Source organism: Malaya genurostris, chromosome 3 (assembly GCF_030247185.1).
Source record: "Malaya genurostris strain Urasoe2022 chromosome 3, Malgen_1.1, whole genome shotgun sequence".
Taxonomy (NCBI): domain Eukaryota; kingdom Metazoa; phylum Arthropoda; class Insecta; order Diptera; family Culicidae; genus Malaya; species Malaya genurostris.
The window spans coordinates 294,185,816-294,203,670 of NC_080572.1; the positions used below are offsets into that span (position 1 = coordinate 294,185,816).

At 36.0% G+C, this 17,855-nt stretch overlaps 1 protein-coding gene across 3 annotated transcripts in view; it reads right to left on the minus strand.

The window, feature by feature from the left end:
* LOC131438776 (RNA-binding protein Musashi homolog Rbp6) overlaps positions 1-17,855 on the minus strand; it is a 1,824,137-nt gene that overhangs the window by 294,541 nt on the left and 1,511,741 nt on the right. For all 3 annotated transcript variants that reach the window (XM_058609032.1, XM_058609031.1, XM_058609030.1), the window contains exon 8: positions 3,825-3,873. In XM_058609032.1, coding sequence (XP_058465015.1) covers positions 3,825-3,873 — 49 coding nt within the window. The remainder of the gene's footprint in view (positions 1-3,824; positions 3,874-17,855) is intronic.

Below are 17,855 nucleotides of genomic sequence, written 5' to 3' on the forward strand. Positions count from 1 at the left end.
TTCTGGCTAGATCTTGCTTCTTGCCACTACTCGAAATCAACTTTCGTCTCAAAAGACATGAATCCACCAAATTGCCCACAAATTTCGACCAATTGAGGAATTTTGGGCATTAACGAAGGCATATCTTAGGAAACATGTCTCGGCAGCCGAAACCATTCAACAGTTCGAAAAAGATTGGAAAATAGTGTCAAAACTTGTCGCCAAGAAGTCTGTATGGAATTTAATGAGGAACGTTCGCAAAAACGGTGCGCCAGCTAGTCTACAATGGCTGAGTAGCAAATGTTGAGAATAATATTCTGTTTTTGTAGTCTAATATTATCAGTATATCGAATAAAATTTGAATATCTAAAACTTGTGAATTATTTACAGCGAAATCAAAGTGCGTCCATACTTTCTGGGACAGTCATTACTTCATTTGGATTTTAGTTAGTGAAAATCTATTCAATCATGTGTGAGAAAATGAAGTTAGCTCCAATTTACCACATTTAATTACTATTGTCGGTACTTCTAGAACCGAATGCTGGATATCAGTATAGATACATTCGGTTCATTCAACCATAAACTAATATGATCTACAATTTTGTTTTGACGATTCTCTTTGATGATTTGAATTTTGGGAAGAAATGTACCGGTAGTCGGACTTGGATAAAATTCAGCAAATCATGTTTTTTTGGTTACATACTCTCATAGTCTGCAAATTAGAGAAATTCAGTAACCAATATAAAGAGATTTTTTTTTTAAATTGGTATTTTTACACTTAGCACCCTACCTCTGGAACCAGGCGTTTAATCCGAATGAAAATTGGAATATTCTTATGGCATCTTAAGACCATTCAGTAGAATCTAAGATGGTGAAAATCAATTCCGCCATCACCGAGTAAAGTGAGCGACTTTTTCTCTTTTTTTATGCATATCACCATGTAATTACGGAACCGGAAGTCGGATCTAAATGAAATTCAGGAACATTGTATGGGACCATAAGAACTTTCGTTTGTATCATTTGTATTTGTATATAAGTTTGTGAAAATCGGTTCAGACATCTCCGTGGAAAGTGAGTGAGAGTTTATACCAAACGTTTTAGAAAACTTGAATTTTGGGTTATTTTTGGTCATCTATTACTCCTGAAAATTTTATCGTGAGCCAGCTGAACTACCCGGCGTTGCTTGGAGATATTTCGGGATGGTAAGGCCATGATTACTCTTACGACCACCTCTGAGTAGTGTAGAAATTACCGGTGATTCTAAAAAATATCGATTTCTACCTTTGGTGTACGTGACAAACTTGGTGGCAATTCGTTTAGTTGTTTCGTAGTTATGATGAAACTTACATACACTCGCGTTCATAGGCAGATAAAGATTATTTTCCCTTAGTTCTTTGGATTCGCCGGCAAAAATGTAACCAGATCTTTTTGTAATTATTAAAAAATGCGTTTCATTTAAATTAACAATAGAAATATTATCTAGCACAACCTTGAAATTCTTGCCCTCTCTTGTTTTACAAAAAAAATGGGAGATGAAAAATGACCACCTCTTTCAAGTCCAAATCCCTCCCCTTGTTTGTCGACAAATAAAATCATTTTTCAATAAACACTTCTTTTTGGAGGCACTTGCTACAAACTCCACCCTTTTGATGACCTCTGAATTGCAAAAAGTACCTGTTCCATAATTTTTTTTTTCAATTATACAGGTTTTAACCTTGAGGTCATTCGCCTCTTCGGATCAGAAAAACTTTCTGACCCTATGTGCGGGGTTGGGAATCGAACCCAGGCGGGCTCCGTGGAAGGCATGGACTTACCCATCACACCATACCCGTCCCCCAGTGCCAAATTTTGTGATATTTTACTGAGTTGTTATGGATTTTTTCCGATATATACGAACAATTTAACCTCTAGCTTCTTCATTAGCGACACTTACTATCCTCTCAAGCTTGTAGCTATATTTACGACCATCTTTTAGTTATAAATAAATATCTGTGCCTGTCGAGTAATGTCGATTTTCGTTAAATTTAGTAAATTATCCCTCAAATTCCCCTGGTTATCAAACACTTACTTAGCTCCTCCTTCCTAAAATACCTATGAGAAGAAATACCCTTAGGACGTCAAAAGTCAAAAGAGTATGTATGGTCCTCAAAAAGTATCTATAATCATCGAATTAGGTGAATTCCGTCTTTACCACCCCCCATGTTAAGGACACTTGCTACACACTCTTTCCTGAAAATGTTCTAATGATCATCTCTGAAGTGCAAGAAGTATCAGTGCCAAGTTTGATAGCAATCCGTGCAGTAGTTTTATAGTTATGCCATTACAAACATTACTCCCCTCTTTTTAGAGGCTCTTACTACACCCCTCCCTCCACGAATACCCTTATAATCATATCTAAATTATGCACAATTTATCGATTGATTGATCCGATGGTATTAGCTATTTTTTATTGATGAAAATATAATAATCAAATCTTGCACGAATCAATTCGGTGTCAAACGGGCGCAGTGGAAATTCAGTATCGAAATATCATCGCAGACTCTTCTCCTTTTCGATTATCTTTTTATCGATATTTCTGCGGGTGGAATATCATCAAGTTTCGCTGACACAGAAAATCACTTGTGTTTCACTTTGAGTTTTAGAGATTTGGCGATGCATGTTTCATGAATGAAAATCTCGGAAGTGATTCCTTCAGTCACTGAGAAAATCTCTCGAACTGAACTTTTTTCACGAGTGATAGTCAAATGAACTTTTTCGGATCACGCTTTTCCTAACACTGATTCTGAGATAATCGCGTTCAAAGTTTTGCTCGCCTACTGTCTTTGGAAATCTTTCGCTCCGATCTAAATGAAATTTCTCACAGCTATTTTCAAAAGTATTTACTTCTAGAATACGCAATTGAAAATCGAAAATTATGGAAGGTTAATGAAATTCCACTACCGTCAGGAAAGTATTTGTTTTTGTAACTAAAAGATTTATATTTTTCAATCAGTTTACTCTTTGGGGTGTACAATTTTATTTCCACTTTTTTTGTATCATTTTTAGAGGTCAGTGCTGATCAGATCAGGTATAAATTCTTCAAAACTTGGCTGGTTAAACGTTGAAGATTTTGAAGAACTGAATGCCCTCATTAATCGGCGCTTCAAGTTGTTCAAGAAGCTAAAGGAATTAGTAGAATTATCAAAACTGACTCAGTAAGTCGAGCCAAAGGATCGTGAAGTCATGGAAATGATTTCTGTAATGGTTTTTTGAAACCAAGATTTATGTTCAGTTTTTGCTAGAAAACTGTTGCACAAAAGGCAAATTCGGAAGGGACTTTCAAACGGCACAGTATCTACCTATGAAAAATGAAACCCCATGCTGTAAACAGGGTCAAAACAAAACTTGTAAATACAAAAATAAGCCATCTTAACCCACCCACCGTATTCTCTGTATATTACTCTATCTGACAACCATTTGTTCCGGTCGATGTTAGATGAATGGACAAATGTAGTATTTACCGACAACCAGTATTTTGAGGAACACGCATGTTTAGTTTTCCCTTTAAATTAAGGGAAAAAGTGTGAGCATTGTTTTACCACTATTTCCTATATACACACTGGAGTTTTGGTACTGTTCAACAAAAAAACTTTTTCATTTAATTTTTATACTGAATCCTGTTTAAAATGCCCGAAAAGCTTTAATAAAAGTCAACTTGATTGATAGCCTTGGCTTGCAACGGGATTTCCGGAGATCAGCTGACAGGAGTCAGCTTTATATAAAAAAAAAACAAATAAATCTGCATGTCTAACGGGATCCATTCTCCAGCCACGTTCGCATGGGCAAGCATCAGGGTCGAGACTTACCTCTGTGTCGGTTGGTCTGTTTGTCGAACATCAGCATAGCATCCTCAATCTGCAAGGAAAGCAAAAAAGAAAGAACAAAGTTAAGCAAACGATTCTAGCTGTGAAACAGACGGGTCAATGGTCATCGTCATCGGTTTTTCTTCGGGGTCGGGTCGGCAGTGCACAAGTTTGTCCGTCATAACTTTCCATGTTCAACGACAACGGACAGGAGACACCCGTACGGAAAATCCCTGGTCGGTTCAGGCTGAAGGTGAGTCTTGGCTTTGGGATTGTGTACCTGTGTTTCACTTTCTCCATCCGACTGAGTTGTTTTACATTGAAAAAAAAAGAAAGAAACAAAAACACCATACACCTAGGCCCGAGATTGCCTAACTACTCAAGGCGAAGTGATTGTATGACCCGCCGCGGACCGTAATCCTACCTCATAAAAACTTTCCTACCGCCGAAATCGGGGAGGAGAAAGTTTCCACATTTTACACCCGCAGCAGACGCAAAACGGACGCCAACCAACGCAGCGCAGCGTCCGTCCGCACTGGCAATAGTTCTAACATATTCTCGCTTCACTTTATTGCCAAGTTCGGGATTATGAACTTTAGGTCTTCCGTGCCTTCCTCTCCGGGAGAGTTACATCCGCGAAAAACCCTCGGTATTCTGTCGGTGGGTTTTCTGTCATAAAATAAGCAAAAGCCAAACTGACAGCACCCCGGCACAATGCATTCCGGCATGGCAGCGCGGAACCGCGGGAGAGCTTCTCGCTGCACTTGAGTTTTATTACAAGTTTGCTGATCTGAACCATATTTTCGCGGGAACCAACCGAACCGTGCCGAATCCCCTTCCGGACCACGAATGGTAGCTGGCGCTGTCTGTTGCTTGTTATATTCCGCTCTGCTTGCCTAATGCACCGCGATAGATGAGTGTTATTTCATTCGTTTGCCAGCATCTCGCACTGGATGAAGGCTGCAGCCACTGCCATCGCCGCCACCATCGCCGTTCCGTTGCTACCGTTACCAAAGTTCTTCAAGTATGAAAAGTTTCGCCCCAGCTGCGGTAAAACTGAATGAGCTGGAATAAAGTTTAACGATATTGAAATATTTAGCCCTCCGGTTATTTGCTTCTGCTGCTATCAACTGACTGCTGCAATCCACCAAGTGGCTCCATCAAAATGATTATGGTGCTGCGGTGGCGCGGTGAAAGGTTGAAGAGCAGTATTTTGGGGTTATGCAACGCGAAGTGAAAATTTTAGTCTTTTTGTGCCTCAGCCTGTCAACTGACATTGACAACTGATTGAAACCATATCTGGAAAATTTCAATCAGAAATCAGAAATCAGAAATCAGAAATCAGAAATCAGAAATCAGAAATCAGAAATCAGAAATCAGAAATCAGAAATCAGAAATCAGAAATCAGAAATCAGAAATCAGAAATCAGAAATCAGAAATCAGAAATCAGAAATCAGAAATCAGAAATCAGAAATCAGAAATCAGAAATCAGAAATCAGAAATCAGAAATCAGAAATCAGAAATCAGAAATCAGAAATCAGAAATCAGAAATCAGAAATCAGAAATCAGAAATCAGAAATCAGAAATCAGAAATCAGAAATCAGAAATCAGAAATCAGAAATCAGAAATCAGAAATCAGAAATCAGAAATCAGAAATCAGAAATCAGAAATCAGAAATCAGAAATCAGAAATCAGAAATCAGAAATCAGAAATCAGAAATCAGAAATCAGAAATCAGAAATCAGAAATCAGAAATCAGAAATCAGAAATCAGAAATCAGAAATCAGAAATCAGAAATCAGAAATCAGAAATCAGAAATCAGAAATCAGAAATCAGAAATCAGAAATCAGAAATCAGAAATCAGAAATCAGAAATCAGAAATCAGAAATCAGAAATCAGAAATCAGAAATCAGAAATCAGAAATCAGAAATCAGAAATCAGAAATCAGAAATCAGAAATCAGAAATCAGAAATCAGAAATCAGAAATCAGAAATCAGAAATCAGAAATCAGAAATCAGAAATCAGAAATCAGAAATCAGAAATCAGAAATAAAAAAAAAAGCAAAAAGCAGAAAGCAAAAAGCAAAAAGCAAAAAGCAAAAAGCAAAAAGCAAAAAGCAAAAAGCAAAAAGCAAAAAGCAAAAAGCAAAAAGCAAAAAGCAAAAAGCAAAAAGCAAAAAGCAAAAAGCAAAAAGCAAAAAGCAAAAAGCAAAAAGCAAAAAGCAAAAAGCAAAAAGCAAAAAGCAAAAAGCAAAAAGCAAAAAGCAAAAAGCAAAAAGCAAAAAGCAAAAAGCAAAAAGCAAAAAGCAAAAAGCAAAAAGCAAAAAGCAAAAAGCAAAAAGCAAAAAGCAAAAAGCAAAAAGCAAAAAGCAAAAAGCAAAAAGCAAAAAGCAAAAAGCAAAAAGCAAAAAGCAAAAAGCAAAAAGCAAAAAGCAAAAAGCAAAAAGCAAAAAGCAAAAAGCAAAAAGCAAAAAGCAAAAAGCAAAAAGCAAAAAGCAAAAAGCAAAAAGCATAAAGCAAAAAGCAAAAAGCAAAAAGCAAAAAGCAAAAAGCAAAAAGCAAAAAGCAAAAAGCAAAAAGCAAAAAGCAAAAAGCAAAAAGCAAAAAGCAAAAAGCAAAAAGCAAAAAGCAAAAAGCAAAAAGCAAAAAGCAAAAAGCAAAAAGCAAAAAGCAAAAAGCAAAAAGCAAAAAGCAAAAAGCAAAAAGCAAAAAGCAAAAAGCAAAAAGCAAAAAGCAAAAATCAATAAGCAAAAAGCAATTGTGATTTCTAACATAAAAACAAAAACCAGAACTTAAAACATTTTATTTGAAACAGGAATTGAAAATTTCATAGATTTGAAAGAAAAAATTAAACTTTCCAATTGAGACTTGAATAAAAAGTGTTGGAACAAAGCTTACAGTTCTTTTAAGTACATGAAAGTTGGAAATTGAAAAGGTTTAGAGTTGACAAGTTTGAAGTTTGAAGTTTGAAGTCTGAAGTTTGAAGTTTGAAGTTTGAAGTTTGAAGTTTGAAGTTTGAAGTTTGAAGTTTGAAGTTTGAAGTTTGAAGTTTGAAGTTTGAAGTTTGAAGTTTGAAGTTTGAAGTTTGAAGTTTGAAGTTTGAAGTTTGAAGTTTGAAGTTTGATGTTTGAAGTTTGAAGTTTGAAGTTTGAAGTTTGAAGTTTGAAGTTTGAAGTTTGAAGTTTGAAGTTTGAAGTTTGAAGTTTGAAGTTTGAAGTTTGAAGTTTGAAGTTTGAAGTTTGAAGTTTGAAGTTTGAAGTTTGAAGTTTGAAGTTTGAAGTTTGAAGTTTGAAGTTTGAAGTTTGAAGTTTGAAGTTTGAAGTTTGAAGTTTGAAGTTTGAAGTTTGAAGTTTGAAGTTTGAAGTTTGAAGTTTGAAGTTTGAAGTTTGAAGTTTGAAGTTTGAAGTTTGAAGTTTGAAAAAAAGCAAAAAGCAAAAAGCAAAAAGCAAAAAGCAAAAAGCAAAAAGCAAAAAGCAAAAAGCAAAAAGCAAAAAGCAAAAAGCAAAAAGCAAAAAGCAAAAAGCAAAAAGCAAAAAGCAAAAAGCAAAAAGCAAAAAGCAAAAAGCAAAAAGCAAAAAGCAAAAAGCAAAAAGCAAAAAGCAAAAAGCAAAAAGCAAAAAGCAAAAAGCAAAAAGCAAAAAGCAAAAAGCAAAAAGCAAAAAGCAAAAAGCAAAAAGCAAAAAGCAAAAAGCAAAAAGCAAAAAGCAAAAAGCAAAAAGCAAAAAGCAAAAAGCAAAAAGCAAAAAGCAAAAAGCAAAAAGCAAAAAGCAAAAAGCAAAAAGCAAAAAGCAAAAAGCAAAAAGCAAAAAGCAAAAAGCAAAAAGCAAAAAGCAAAAAGCAAAAAGCAAAAAGCAAAAAGCAAAAAGCAAAAAGCAAAAAGCAAAAATCAATAAGCAAAAAGCCAAGAACTTAAAACATGTTATTTGGAACAGGAATTGGAAATTTCATAGAGTTGAAAGAAAAAATTAAACTTTCCAATTGAGACTCGAATAAAAAGTGTTGGAACAAAGCTTACAGTTCTTTTAAGTACATGAAAGTTGGAAATTGAAAAGGTTTAGAGTTGACAAGTTTGAAGTTTGAAGTTTGAAGTTTGAAGTTTGAAGTTTGAAGTTTGAAGTTTGAAGTTTGAAGTTTGAAGTTTGAAGTTTGAAGTTTGAAGTTTGAAGTTTGAAGTTTGAAGTTTGAAGTTTGAAGTTTGAAGTTTGAAGTTTGAAGTTTGAAGTTTGAAGTTTGAAGTTTGAAGTTTGAAGTTTGAAGTTTGAAGTTTGAAGTTTGAAGTTTGAAGTTTGAAGTTTGAAGTTTGAAGTTTGAAGTTTGAAGTTTGAAGTTTGAAGTTTGAAGTTTGAAGTTTGAAGTTTGAAGTTTGAAGTTTGAAGTTTGAAGTTTGAAGTTTGAAGTTTGAAGTTTGAAGTTTGAAGTTTGAAGTTTGAAGTTTGAAGTTTGAAGTTTGAAGTTTGAAGTTTGAAGTTTGAAATTTGAAGTTTGAAGTTTGAAGTTTGAAGTTTGAAGTTTGAAGTTTGAAGTTTGAAGTTTGAAGTTTGAAGTTTGAAGTTTGAAGTTTGAAGTTTGAAGTTTGAAGTTTGAAGTTTGAAGTTTGAAGTTTGAAGTTTGAAGTTTGAAGTTTGAAGTTTGAAGTTTGAAGTTTGATTTTTTTTTTTGCAAAATTACATTAAATTTCAAGGTGCATTAGCAAATGAAATCTAGTCACTTGGCATGTTCCAGACCGCACCGAGCTCAACCGGAAGTCACACTCATATCAACTCGGACCGATATAGCGACGAAGCGTCCTTGACATCGCCCAGGCACACGAAACTGGTCAACATCATCAAACCTAGCACATAGCGTCTGCTTCGCTCGTAAAGCATTTTACTAAAGTGATTTCATAAATATTAAAAGTTTCCCAATTATGCGGAAAAGGCGATCATCAAAAAACATCTTTAAAACACATTCGGTGCAAGCTTTCTGTTCGGCACTGTACGGATCAGGGGTCGGGGTTCCGAGCGGGTATAAGTCGAAGTTCCGTCCCGGCAGTCGAACTTTTCTGGTGGCTTCAGTCTTAGAAGAAAATGAAACGTTTTTGATGCGTTGAGAACAAACTGTCGGTACGGGGAAGGGAATGAAGAGAGTGTTGAAACTTTACCACTCACATTTTACTCCAACGAAACAACTCGGACGGAAAACCTTTTCTCCCGAGAAGAAAAAGCGCGGGTTTCTCTAGGCCAAACACAGGCACACATACACCAATGCTCTTCCATCTTCACGTGAAATTTGTTTGAAGTGGTGGGTGCGGTTTTCTCGGTTTGAATCCTTTCTCCCCTTGGCGGTCCAAGAAACTGCCGGTAAACTGTCTTAAAAACACAATAATTATACAAGTAGCGATGAGGAAGTAGCTGGGGTTTCCGAGATAATCTTTAAATTAAAATACTTTGCTTCACTTTTGAGACCACCATTGACTACTCATGGTTCGTGGAAGGAACGGGGGAAGTCTTTTTTTTGTTTCGTCCGCTTTTCTTTTTCAGTAACGAATGTTGCGAAAAGTTTCTCAGGTTCTCGGAAGCAACAGAGCGTTGAAATTGAGCTCAACCCCCACAAGTGTAGTAATAATTATCCACGCGTCGTACCTTGGTTTTCGGATTTCGATTTTGGAGTGTTTGCTGCGGTTTCGCTCCAAGCTAGAACGAAGGAGGAGAATAAGAAGATATCGGCACGGATAATATCGAAGCAAAAAAAAAAGAAGTAGAACACCAAGTGAATCGGAAAAGTTAGCTCATCTCCGGTAAAAGCATTTCTACCGACGTTGATATACACGGGGGAAGCCAGGCAAACGGGCTGGTAAAATCTACTTTTCGAATTAAGAGAGCTGCTGCTGCAAGGCTCAAGCCAAACCAAGCAAAACCAACCGGCGTGGCAGTCGGGGGCTGTCCTCCTGGGAACGGCAGAGCAATCTCCGTTGCCATTCTCGGTTGGTTTTATCGGAAAATAGTCTTTTAGAAGTTTACCTTCCACACAGACACACACACACTCAGTCTTCGAAGCTTCTTGCACATCCGGAAACACTCCTGTGATGTCCCAAATGGCAAGGAAGCGCTTCGGCGACGATCCCAAAGTGTCTTAACGATATTATTATTTACTAACAAGAATTTCAGTTGCTTACCGGTTCGGCTATCGATGTGAAAACTGGGATTTCGCTAGCGTTCACACAGGGAAACGATGGCTCCGGGGGCTAGGAAATGAAGTCGATTTGCGTGCTTTCATGAGTTGCATTCTAGTGTCTTTTTGCAGTCCGACCATTTCGTTGGGTTGTTGCACGGTGTGTCGGACGGAACGGAAATGTGGGAATTTGTACCTTCTACTTTGAGTAAATTGATGAGGTATTTGAGGTGGCGTTAAGATCGACAGTTACAGGTAGACAGTTTTGATTTCATTTTGCTTAGTATATTTGAGTTCTTGATGATATAGGCGAATTTCGAGATTTTAATGAAACTTACTGTACATGAAGACTTTGTCACACAAAATCACTTTGAATATTTTTTTTTTCCAAAAGTGATCCAGACTGTCTTTTGAAAAGGGCAGAACTTTTTGTACCATTCTTTTTTTCAAACTCGAAACTGACTCGAAAACTGACAAATACAAAAAAAAAAGTTTTGTATGAACAATTTTTATAAAATAGGCCAAGTTTTCGAATAAAATTATGGTGAAAAAATTCCAATCAACTCCTGCACTGCAACAAAAACATTTTTGATTACAAGATAGGTGATTATGTTAAGGAAAAAAAGTTTTAAAAAAATAAGCAGCAGCCTTTAAACTTATATTATGGAATAACAATAAGCTTAAAGGGGGGAGTAAGGAATAATTTGAATCAAAAACCTTTTTCAATTCAACTAGTGGTGTAATGATACCTTTCTCATATTACTTATATTTTCAAAAATATCACTTGAAGATTCTGTGATGAATTTTTTTTTCAATCTTGAATAAAATAAGAAACTTTCTTTTGTATGAACTAACATAACCTTTTCAATTTGTAATCAGTTATGTCAAGTTAGTAAGAATTTTTCTTTATTTTGCACCGTGGCACTAAATGATTAAACACAGTTTATTCTATAGTTCGGGAACCGAAAGTCGAACCAGGCTGAAACTAAACAGCAAACCAAAGAGACTATAATAACTTTTATTTGAGTAAGTATGTGGAAATTGATCAAATCATCTCTGAGAAAACTGAGTGAGTTCGTTCTAGAGTTTTTGACCACTATTTCCATTACTTGGAACCGGTCGTCAAATGGTGAGATAACTAAGTCCTCACAAGTCCCTATCTCATGCCTCCCCGAGCGTCTATGATGACATTTGGTCAATAGAACAGCGTCGACTGGGTGCTATCGCCTTCTGCGTTAGTAGCAGAATGAGAGGGTGCGAAATGGCTTGTAGGTTGAAGCCCATCCTAAAGTGCAGTGTTTATCATAGTATATTACATCATGTATTATTATTATTATTGTTATTATTGTTATTATTATTATTAGAAGAGCGTAACTTACACTGCCACATTACCTGTTATATTGTACCATAGCATATTATTTCACTATTTTATGTTATTATATACTATGTGGTATGGTATTATACTGCATTGCATTATATCATATTATATTGTATTATATTATATTATATTTTATTAAATTATATTATATTATATTATATTATAGGGTTTATTATGAGTACGTACCTCTGCGCAAAATATAAATTTGTTTTCCTTATAAGTTATCATTTTTAAAGTAACTTTCAACTGAATATCAAGGTCGTCACAAGGTGAGCTTGGTCCTCACTGGTTCCTGTTTCATGCCTACACGTGTGGCTGTGGTGACAATTGGTCGATGGAATGCGTTGATGGCAGAATGAGAGGATGAGAAATGACATATAAATTCAAGTAATATAATATCATAGCATATCGCAACATATCATTTTATTCATTCTATTATTTATTATATAATTCATTGTACTATATTATATTGTTTTTACCTTTTTTTATATATATAAAAAATAGGTATAGAATTCGCTCAAACTTTCGAAAAATTTTCCGAGGCCCGGAGGGCCGAATGTCATATACCAATCGATTCAGCTCGACGAACTGAGCAAATGTCTGTGTGTGTGTGTGTGTATGTGTGTGTGTCTGTATGTGTGTTGTCAACTAAGAGGTCGAGATCTCAGAGATGGTTGGACCGATTTTGATCAAACTAGTCGCAAATGAAAGGTCTCCCCGTCACCCAGAACGCTATTGAATGGTTTTGAGATCGGATGTTTACTTTTTGAGTTATACGTAGTTTTATGTCAAAATTTTCAGTTTTTTGACAGTATCTGTCACATTTGACCTTGAAAACAGAATATGTTTCCAGGCTTAGATTTCGCTCGGTAATAGCTATCCAACAAGCCATAGTTTGTTAAAATCCGTCCATTTTTAACGGAGATATCAATATTTTTGTGTAAGCCTTATTCCAGTAGAAGGAATTTTGAGCGCTGTATGAAAAAGCAATGCTTGGGAGCAACATGAAACACGATTTTTTATACTGTTACATATAATTGTTTCTAAGTACCAAAAAGACTGTGTACAGCATCCTTTTTTATGACAATTTGCTTCGGACCAATTTTAGCACGGTTCATTTTTGGCAACATAATCTTTCGAATATGGCATATGTAAACCAGATGATACCAGCATTATCGAGTTGGAAGTAATTCCATTATTATATTGATTTAAACTATTTACAGCAATAAATGCTGGAAGAACATGACTTCCATATACCATACGACTCAGTTCGTCGAGATCAGCAAATGCGTGTGTGACAAATAATTTCACTCAATTTTCTCGGAGATGGTTAAACCGTTTTCTACAAACTCAGATTCATATGAAAAGTCGTATACTGCCAAACAAGGTTCCTGAATTACGTTTGGATCTGACTTCTGATTGCGGAACCACAGGATGATATGTGAAACGAAATTAAAATAATGCAATTAATTTTTCTCGTAGATGGCTGAACCGATCTAAGATTCAAATGAAATCTAAGAATCATCTATGATTCAAATGAGAGGTCTTAAAATCCTATAAAACCTCTTACTTTTTAGTCAGATCCGACTTCTGGTTTAGAAAATGCAGGGTGATTAGTATAAAAATGTCCATTTCACATAAATTAATTAGGTTTATCGGGTTTGCAGATTTGGATAGTCGATTACAAAATAAATTTATTTCAGTTTGAGCGGTATTCGTTTTTGGATTCGGAATGTACCCCCAAATTTTAATTCGCACTACAATTTCTCAAAGATGTCTACACACTGCTCAGGTCCCATACAAAATTGGTGAATTTTATCCGATTCTGGAATTACAGATGATGAGTTTATAAATTTCATGTAAATTGTTTGGCGTAATAATTTATGGCCATTCGAATCATTTTGGGCTATGCTAATTCCTGAATACCGGCTCTGGAAGTACCATAAATAATGACGAAAAACTCTAAAGTGGAACTTACTTCGACATCTCATGGAATGTTCAATCGATTGTCGCACGCTAAGATTGAAACTCGATATGTTTTGCAGTTTCGACATTACAGGGTAATGAGTGAGTAAAATCTCAATTTGCCGTTTAAAACGACGATAATTAAAATAATGTCATGAGAACTAAAACACCTAAGAATATCCATGCAAAAACACATGCGTATTCATAAAAAAAGGTATCATCTCACTGCTAGGTGGATTAATCACGTTTTTATTATTATTTTCATTATTATATTTATTGCTATTATTTTTATAGGTGTGGATATTATTATTGTTATTAGAAGAGAAATATTCTACTTCCTGTAGTATTGCGAAGATAGAAGAGCATAACTGACACTCTACCTTAACTGTTATTTTATATATTGTTTTATAATGTATTATATTATTTTGTAATCTATTATATCATTTTATGTTATTTTAAATTCATTACACTATGTTTCATTGTATTTATCAATATAAAACATTTTGCACGGGGGCGTAAAGGGGAGGGAGCATCAGGGCATCGGACGAATTGATGACTGGACGAGGGATTGTGGATAGCCAGCCCAAGTCACTTGAAGGAAACTTGTTTCCTTCTGAAGGTTTGACATGAGTCTGACGCGCCCTTCTCAAACAAACCATCAGGCGGGTTCAAGCAAGTATAGCGATATGCTTCATCCATGCACTGGATATTATGGTTGGAAGAGCATCTTTTATTCCCGCGGAAAACGAGTAAGTGACTCTACTTACATATCCGCCCAACCCTTTTTATTCGCTTTTCGGTAACAGCTATAGTAAGAAGGTGAATGGATGAGTCATATCGGGGCTACTGTAAGTCTACCCGCATCCACTGGCAAGTCCTTGAACTGATGGTGGTTTCACTTCACATCACACATCACTTCACACTATTTCCATTACTTGGAACCAGTATAGCCGAAGTCAGTTCGTTCAGTAAGTAACTAATATGATCTAAAAATTGAATCAGTTTTGAGCCAAATTTAGAAGAATTTTACTCTCTTTTGCATCGTCGCTCTAAATGACGATGTGCAATTTTAAACACACTTTACCCTATGAAAGCATAATGAAATTCAATACAACCTATGAGACTATGTGTTTTTTTTTATTTTAGGAGTGACATTATTTGACACATACGTACACACATACATACACACACAGATATCGCTCAGTTCGATGAACTGTGTCGAATGATATAGAGGACTTAGCCTTCCGGGCCAATTGAATTGCATTTCAAGTCATTGCATAAACTTTCTATATGAAAAAGACAACAAGTGTACTTTTATAGAAAAGCATCGTTATCATGATTTTGTAATAACACTAATACGCAGGTACGAATTGAATAAAAGATTTACAAATGTATATTATTTCCACCAGAAAAACATAGATTTAAACGTGGCAACCCTGCACGCTACACAAAATTGAACAAAGCACGCTGCGAACGGAGCAAAGCCGCACGTACCGACGCGTACCAGTTTTGCATCGTCATTTTGCATGACATTGAAATGTTTTGACGCTCATCGCGCTATAATTTCGGAACCGAAAGTCGGATCTGGATGACATTGCACAGTATCTTTTAGGACATCATGATTCTTGAAAATCGGATTAACCGTTACTGAGGAATCCAAGTGAGTTCCGTTGTTAGAGCCTTTCTTCAGTATTATCGGTGCTTTCTGAAGCGGAAACCGGGAACTAGTAGTCTAAAAGTAGTTTCATATATAACCACTAACTAACAAGATCTGCCAACTGGATGGATTTAGCAGTAATTTTTATAAAAATGTGCACTTCGTTTTGTCATCGCTTGTGAAAAAAATACTAATGAAATTGAAAATGTTCACTAATCGCACTTTAATACCGGAACCGGAGGTTGGATCTGGATCAGCTTTCCGGGGACTTTTTGAAGAATTTTAAGACCTTTCATTTGCATCTTAGTTTGAAAAATCGGTTGAGAAATTTTAGAGAAAATCGAATGCACATTTCCTCATAGATAGAACGTATTGCCTGGTAATTCCGAAATCGGAAGTCGGATAATTATTAAATTCAATAGCAATATCTGGAACCATAAGACCTTTTGTTTTAATCTAAGTTTGTGAAAATCGGTCACACCATTTCTGAGCAAAGTAAGTGACATTTTTTTAAAATTGTTTTTTGGTGCAATTCCGGAACCGGAAGTCGGGTCGGGAAAAAATTTAATAGCGATCTATGAGACCGTAACAGCTTTCATTTGACTCTAAGTTTGTGAACATTGGTTTAGCCATCTCTGAGAAAATCGACTGACATTATTTGTCACATAGGGGAAAGTCTTATAAAGCGCCCCTGCTAGCCAAAATGCCCCCTTTCCTTTCTTAGGCATTGAAGACTTTTCTGAACCAAAGTTTTATCACTAACACTATCTTTTCGTAGGATCTTTCTGCTATGCAAGTTTGGTGGTTGTCGTTTGCAGGAAAGTATGAAAAAACTAAAAATTTCATTTGGCAGCTTTTCGATGTAAGGTTTTGCTTCGACTAAATAGATGTTTTATTCGCCATTTCTTTGACATACTGATTACTTCAAAACAGTAACAGTAGCGAGCTGGTTCTTCGAAGCATACAACTCCCGATCTAGTAGCAACACAGCACACGAGCGTGTGTTTCAGACTTCGTATGCGTGATTTTTAAAAGGTACAGCACACGGACTGTATGAGAGCTGGCTCGTGTGCTGGTCCATTCAGGTTATGAACATCGAGTTTAGGTTTTCAAATAATTATATCGTATTATCTACCAAGATAAATCCTAGGCACTTCTTCGCCCCACCTACATCCCAGGTAACTATTATGCACTAATAATAGCATTAAAATATCCTTTTATGAGCAACAGAAATGCTTATAGTTATATATCTGCAATATAAACACCAGTCATAGATAAGTATTATCTATGAATAGCCGTATATTTTGCCAAATCGGCCTTAATTCAGTTTCAAGTGCGATTGAAATGGCAATCAGCGATTATTTGCTATCATATTGTGGCATTAGTATGTGCTTATTAATTGCCGGGGATAACTCCTTTCCTCTGACACTGCATGGACATGGCCATCTACGTTAATGATCATTTCATGTTCTAAATCAGCTTAGATTTACTACTCTATACATCATAGATAGACCATAGATCATAGATGATACATTGAACAGGTAATTTCAACTGTTAGTTGACAACTACCGTGGGATTGCATTTCACAGCGCCATTCTAAAGCTTTTTGAAAAGATCGTTCTTGAGCCAATTTTTAACCATTGTAAGCAGTATATTGTACACGCTCAGCATGGATTTATGCCAAAACGTTCTACTGCTACAAATCTGCTTTCGCTTATGAATTATGTTACAAATTCTACGTCCGGTGGTTATCAAACAGACGTCATTTACACGGATCTGTCGGCAGCCTTCGATAAAATAAATCACGCTATCGCCATTGCTAAACTAGACCAACTCGGTTTTGGCTCGAACGTACTTCGCTGGATTAATTCATACCTAAGCGATCGACGTCTTGCCGTAAGAATCGATGATTGTGTATATGATGAGTTTGGCGCTTCTTCCGGAATTCCACAAGGCAGTCATCTAGGACCACTGATATTCTTGCTGTACTTTAACGATGTGAATTTTGTCCTGGAAGGTCCGCGGCTTTCATTTGCTGATGATCTAAAAATGTATAACATTATCCGGAAAATAGATGATGCTGTATTCCTGCAACGCAAACTGTTAATTTTTGCTGACTGGTGTGAGATCAATCGAATGATTCTAAATCCCCAGAAATGTTCGATCATAACATTCACACGAACGAAAAATCCTGTTCGTTTTGAATACTGCATTGGTGACACTTCAATTGAAAGGACGACATGTGTGAAAGATCTTGGCATCTTCCTCGATGAGCAACTGACGTTTAAGCAACATGTTAGCTACATAGTTGCAAAAGCTTCCCGATGCTTGGGATTTGTAATACGGATAACCAAAAATTTCAATGATATTTACTGCCTGAAAACTGTTTACTGTTCGCTGGTACGCTCTATTCTTGAATATTGCTCAGTGGTATGGAACCCTTACTACCTCAACGGTGTCAATCGGACGACTTACTTCACTATGGGACGCCTTTTCAAAATTGATTCTCTGAGGAAGTGATAAGTTTCAGAACGTGAATATCTCTTGTTTATCTTGAATATCTCTCTTTTTTTTGTTCGGATTTCCGTAGTTACGCAGTTTTTTTACGCGAATATTCAATGTTATTCGGTTTTCTTGTTTTGTCTTAGCAACGCATGAAACGTCGAGATATGGTGTTTTTCTGAATTTTTTTTTTAGGCAACTTCTGACACTTAGAAAATATCTTAGGACATCTTCGTCCCAAAGTTAACTTTTTTCAAAACAATTGTTTTTTAGATTACACCACATCTGGACGTTTCATGCATTTCTAAGACATTCGGCATCAAAAAAAATTCTTCAATTTTACGGTTTTTTTCTACGCGAATTTCCAAAATTACGCGATTTTTT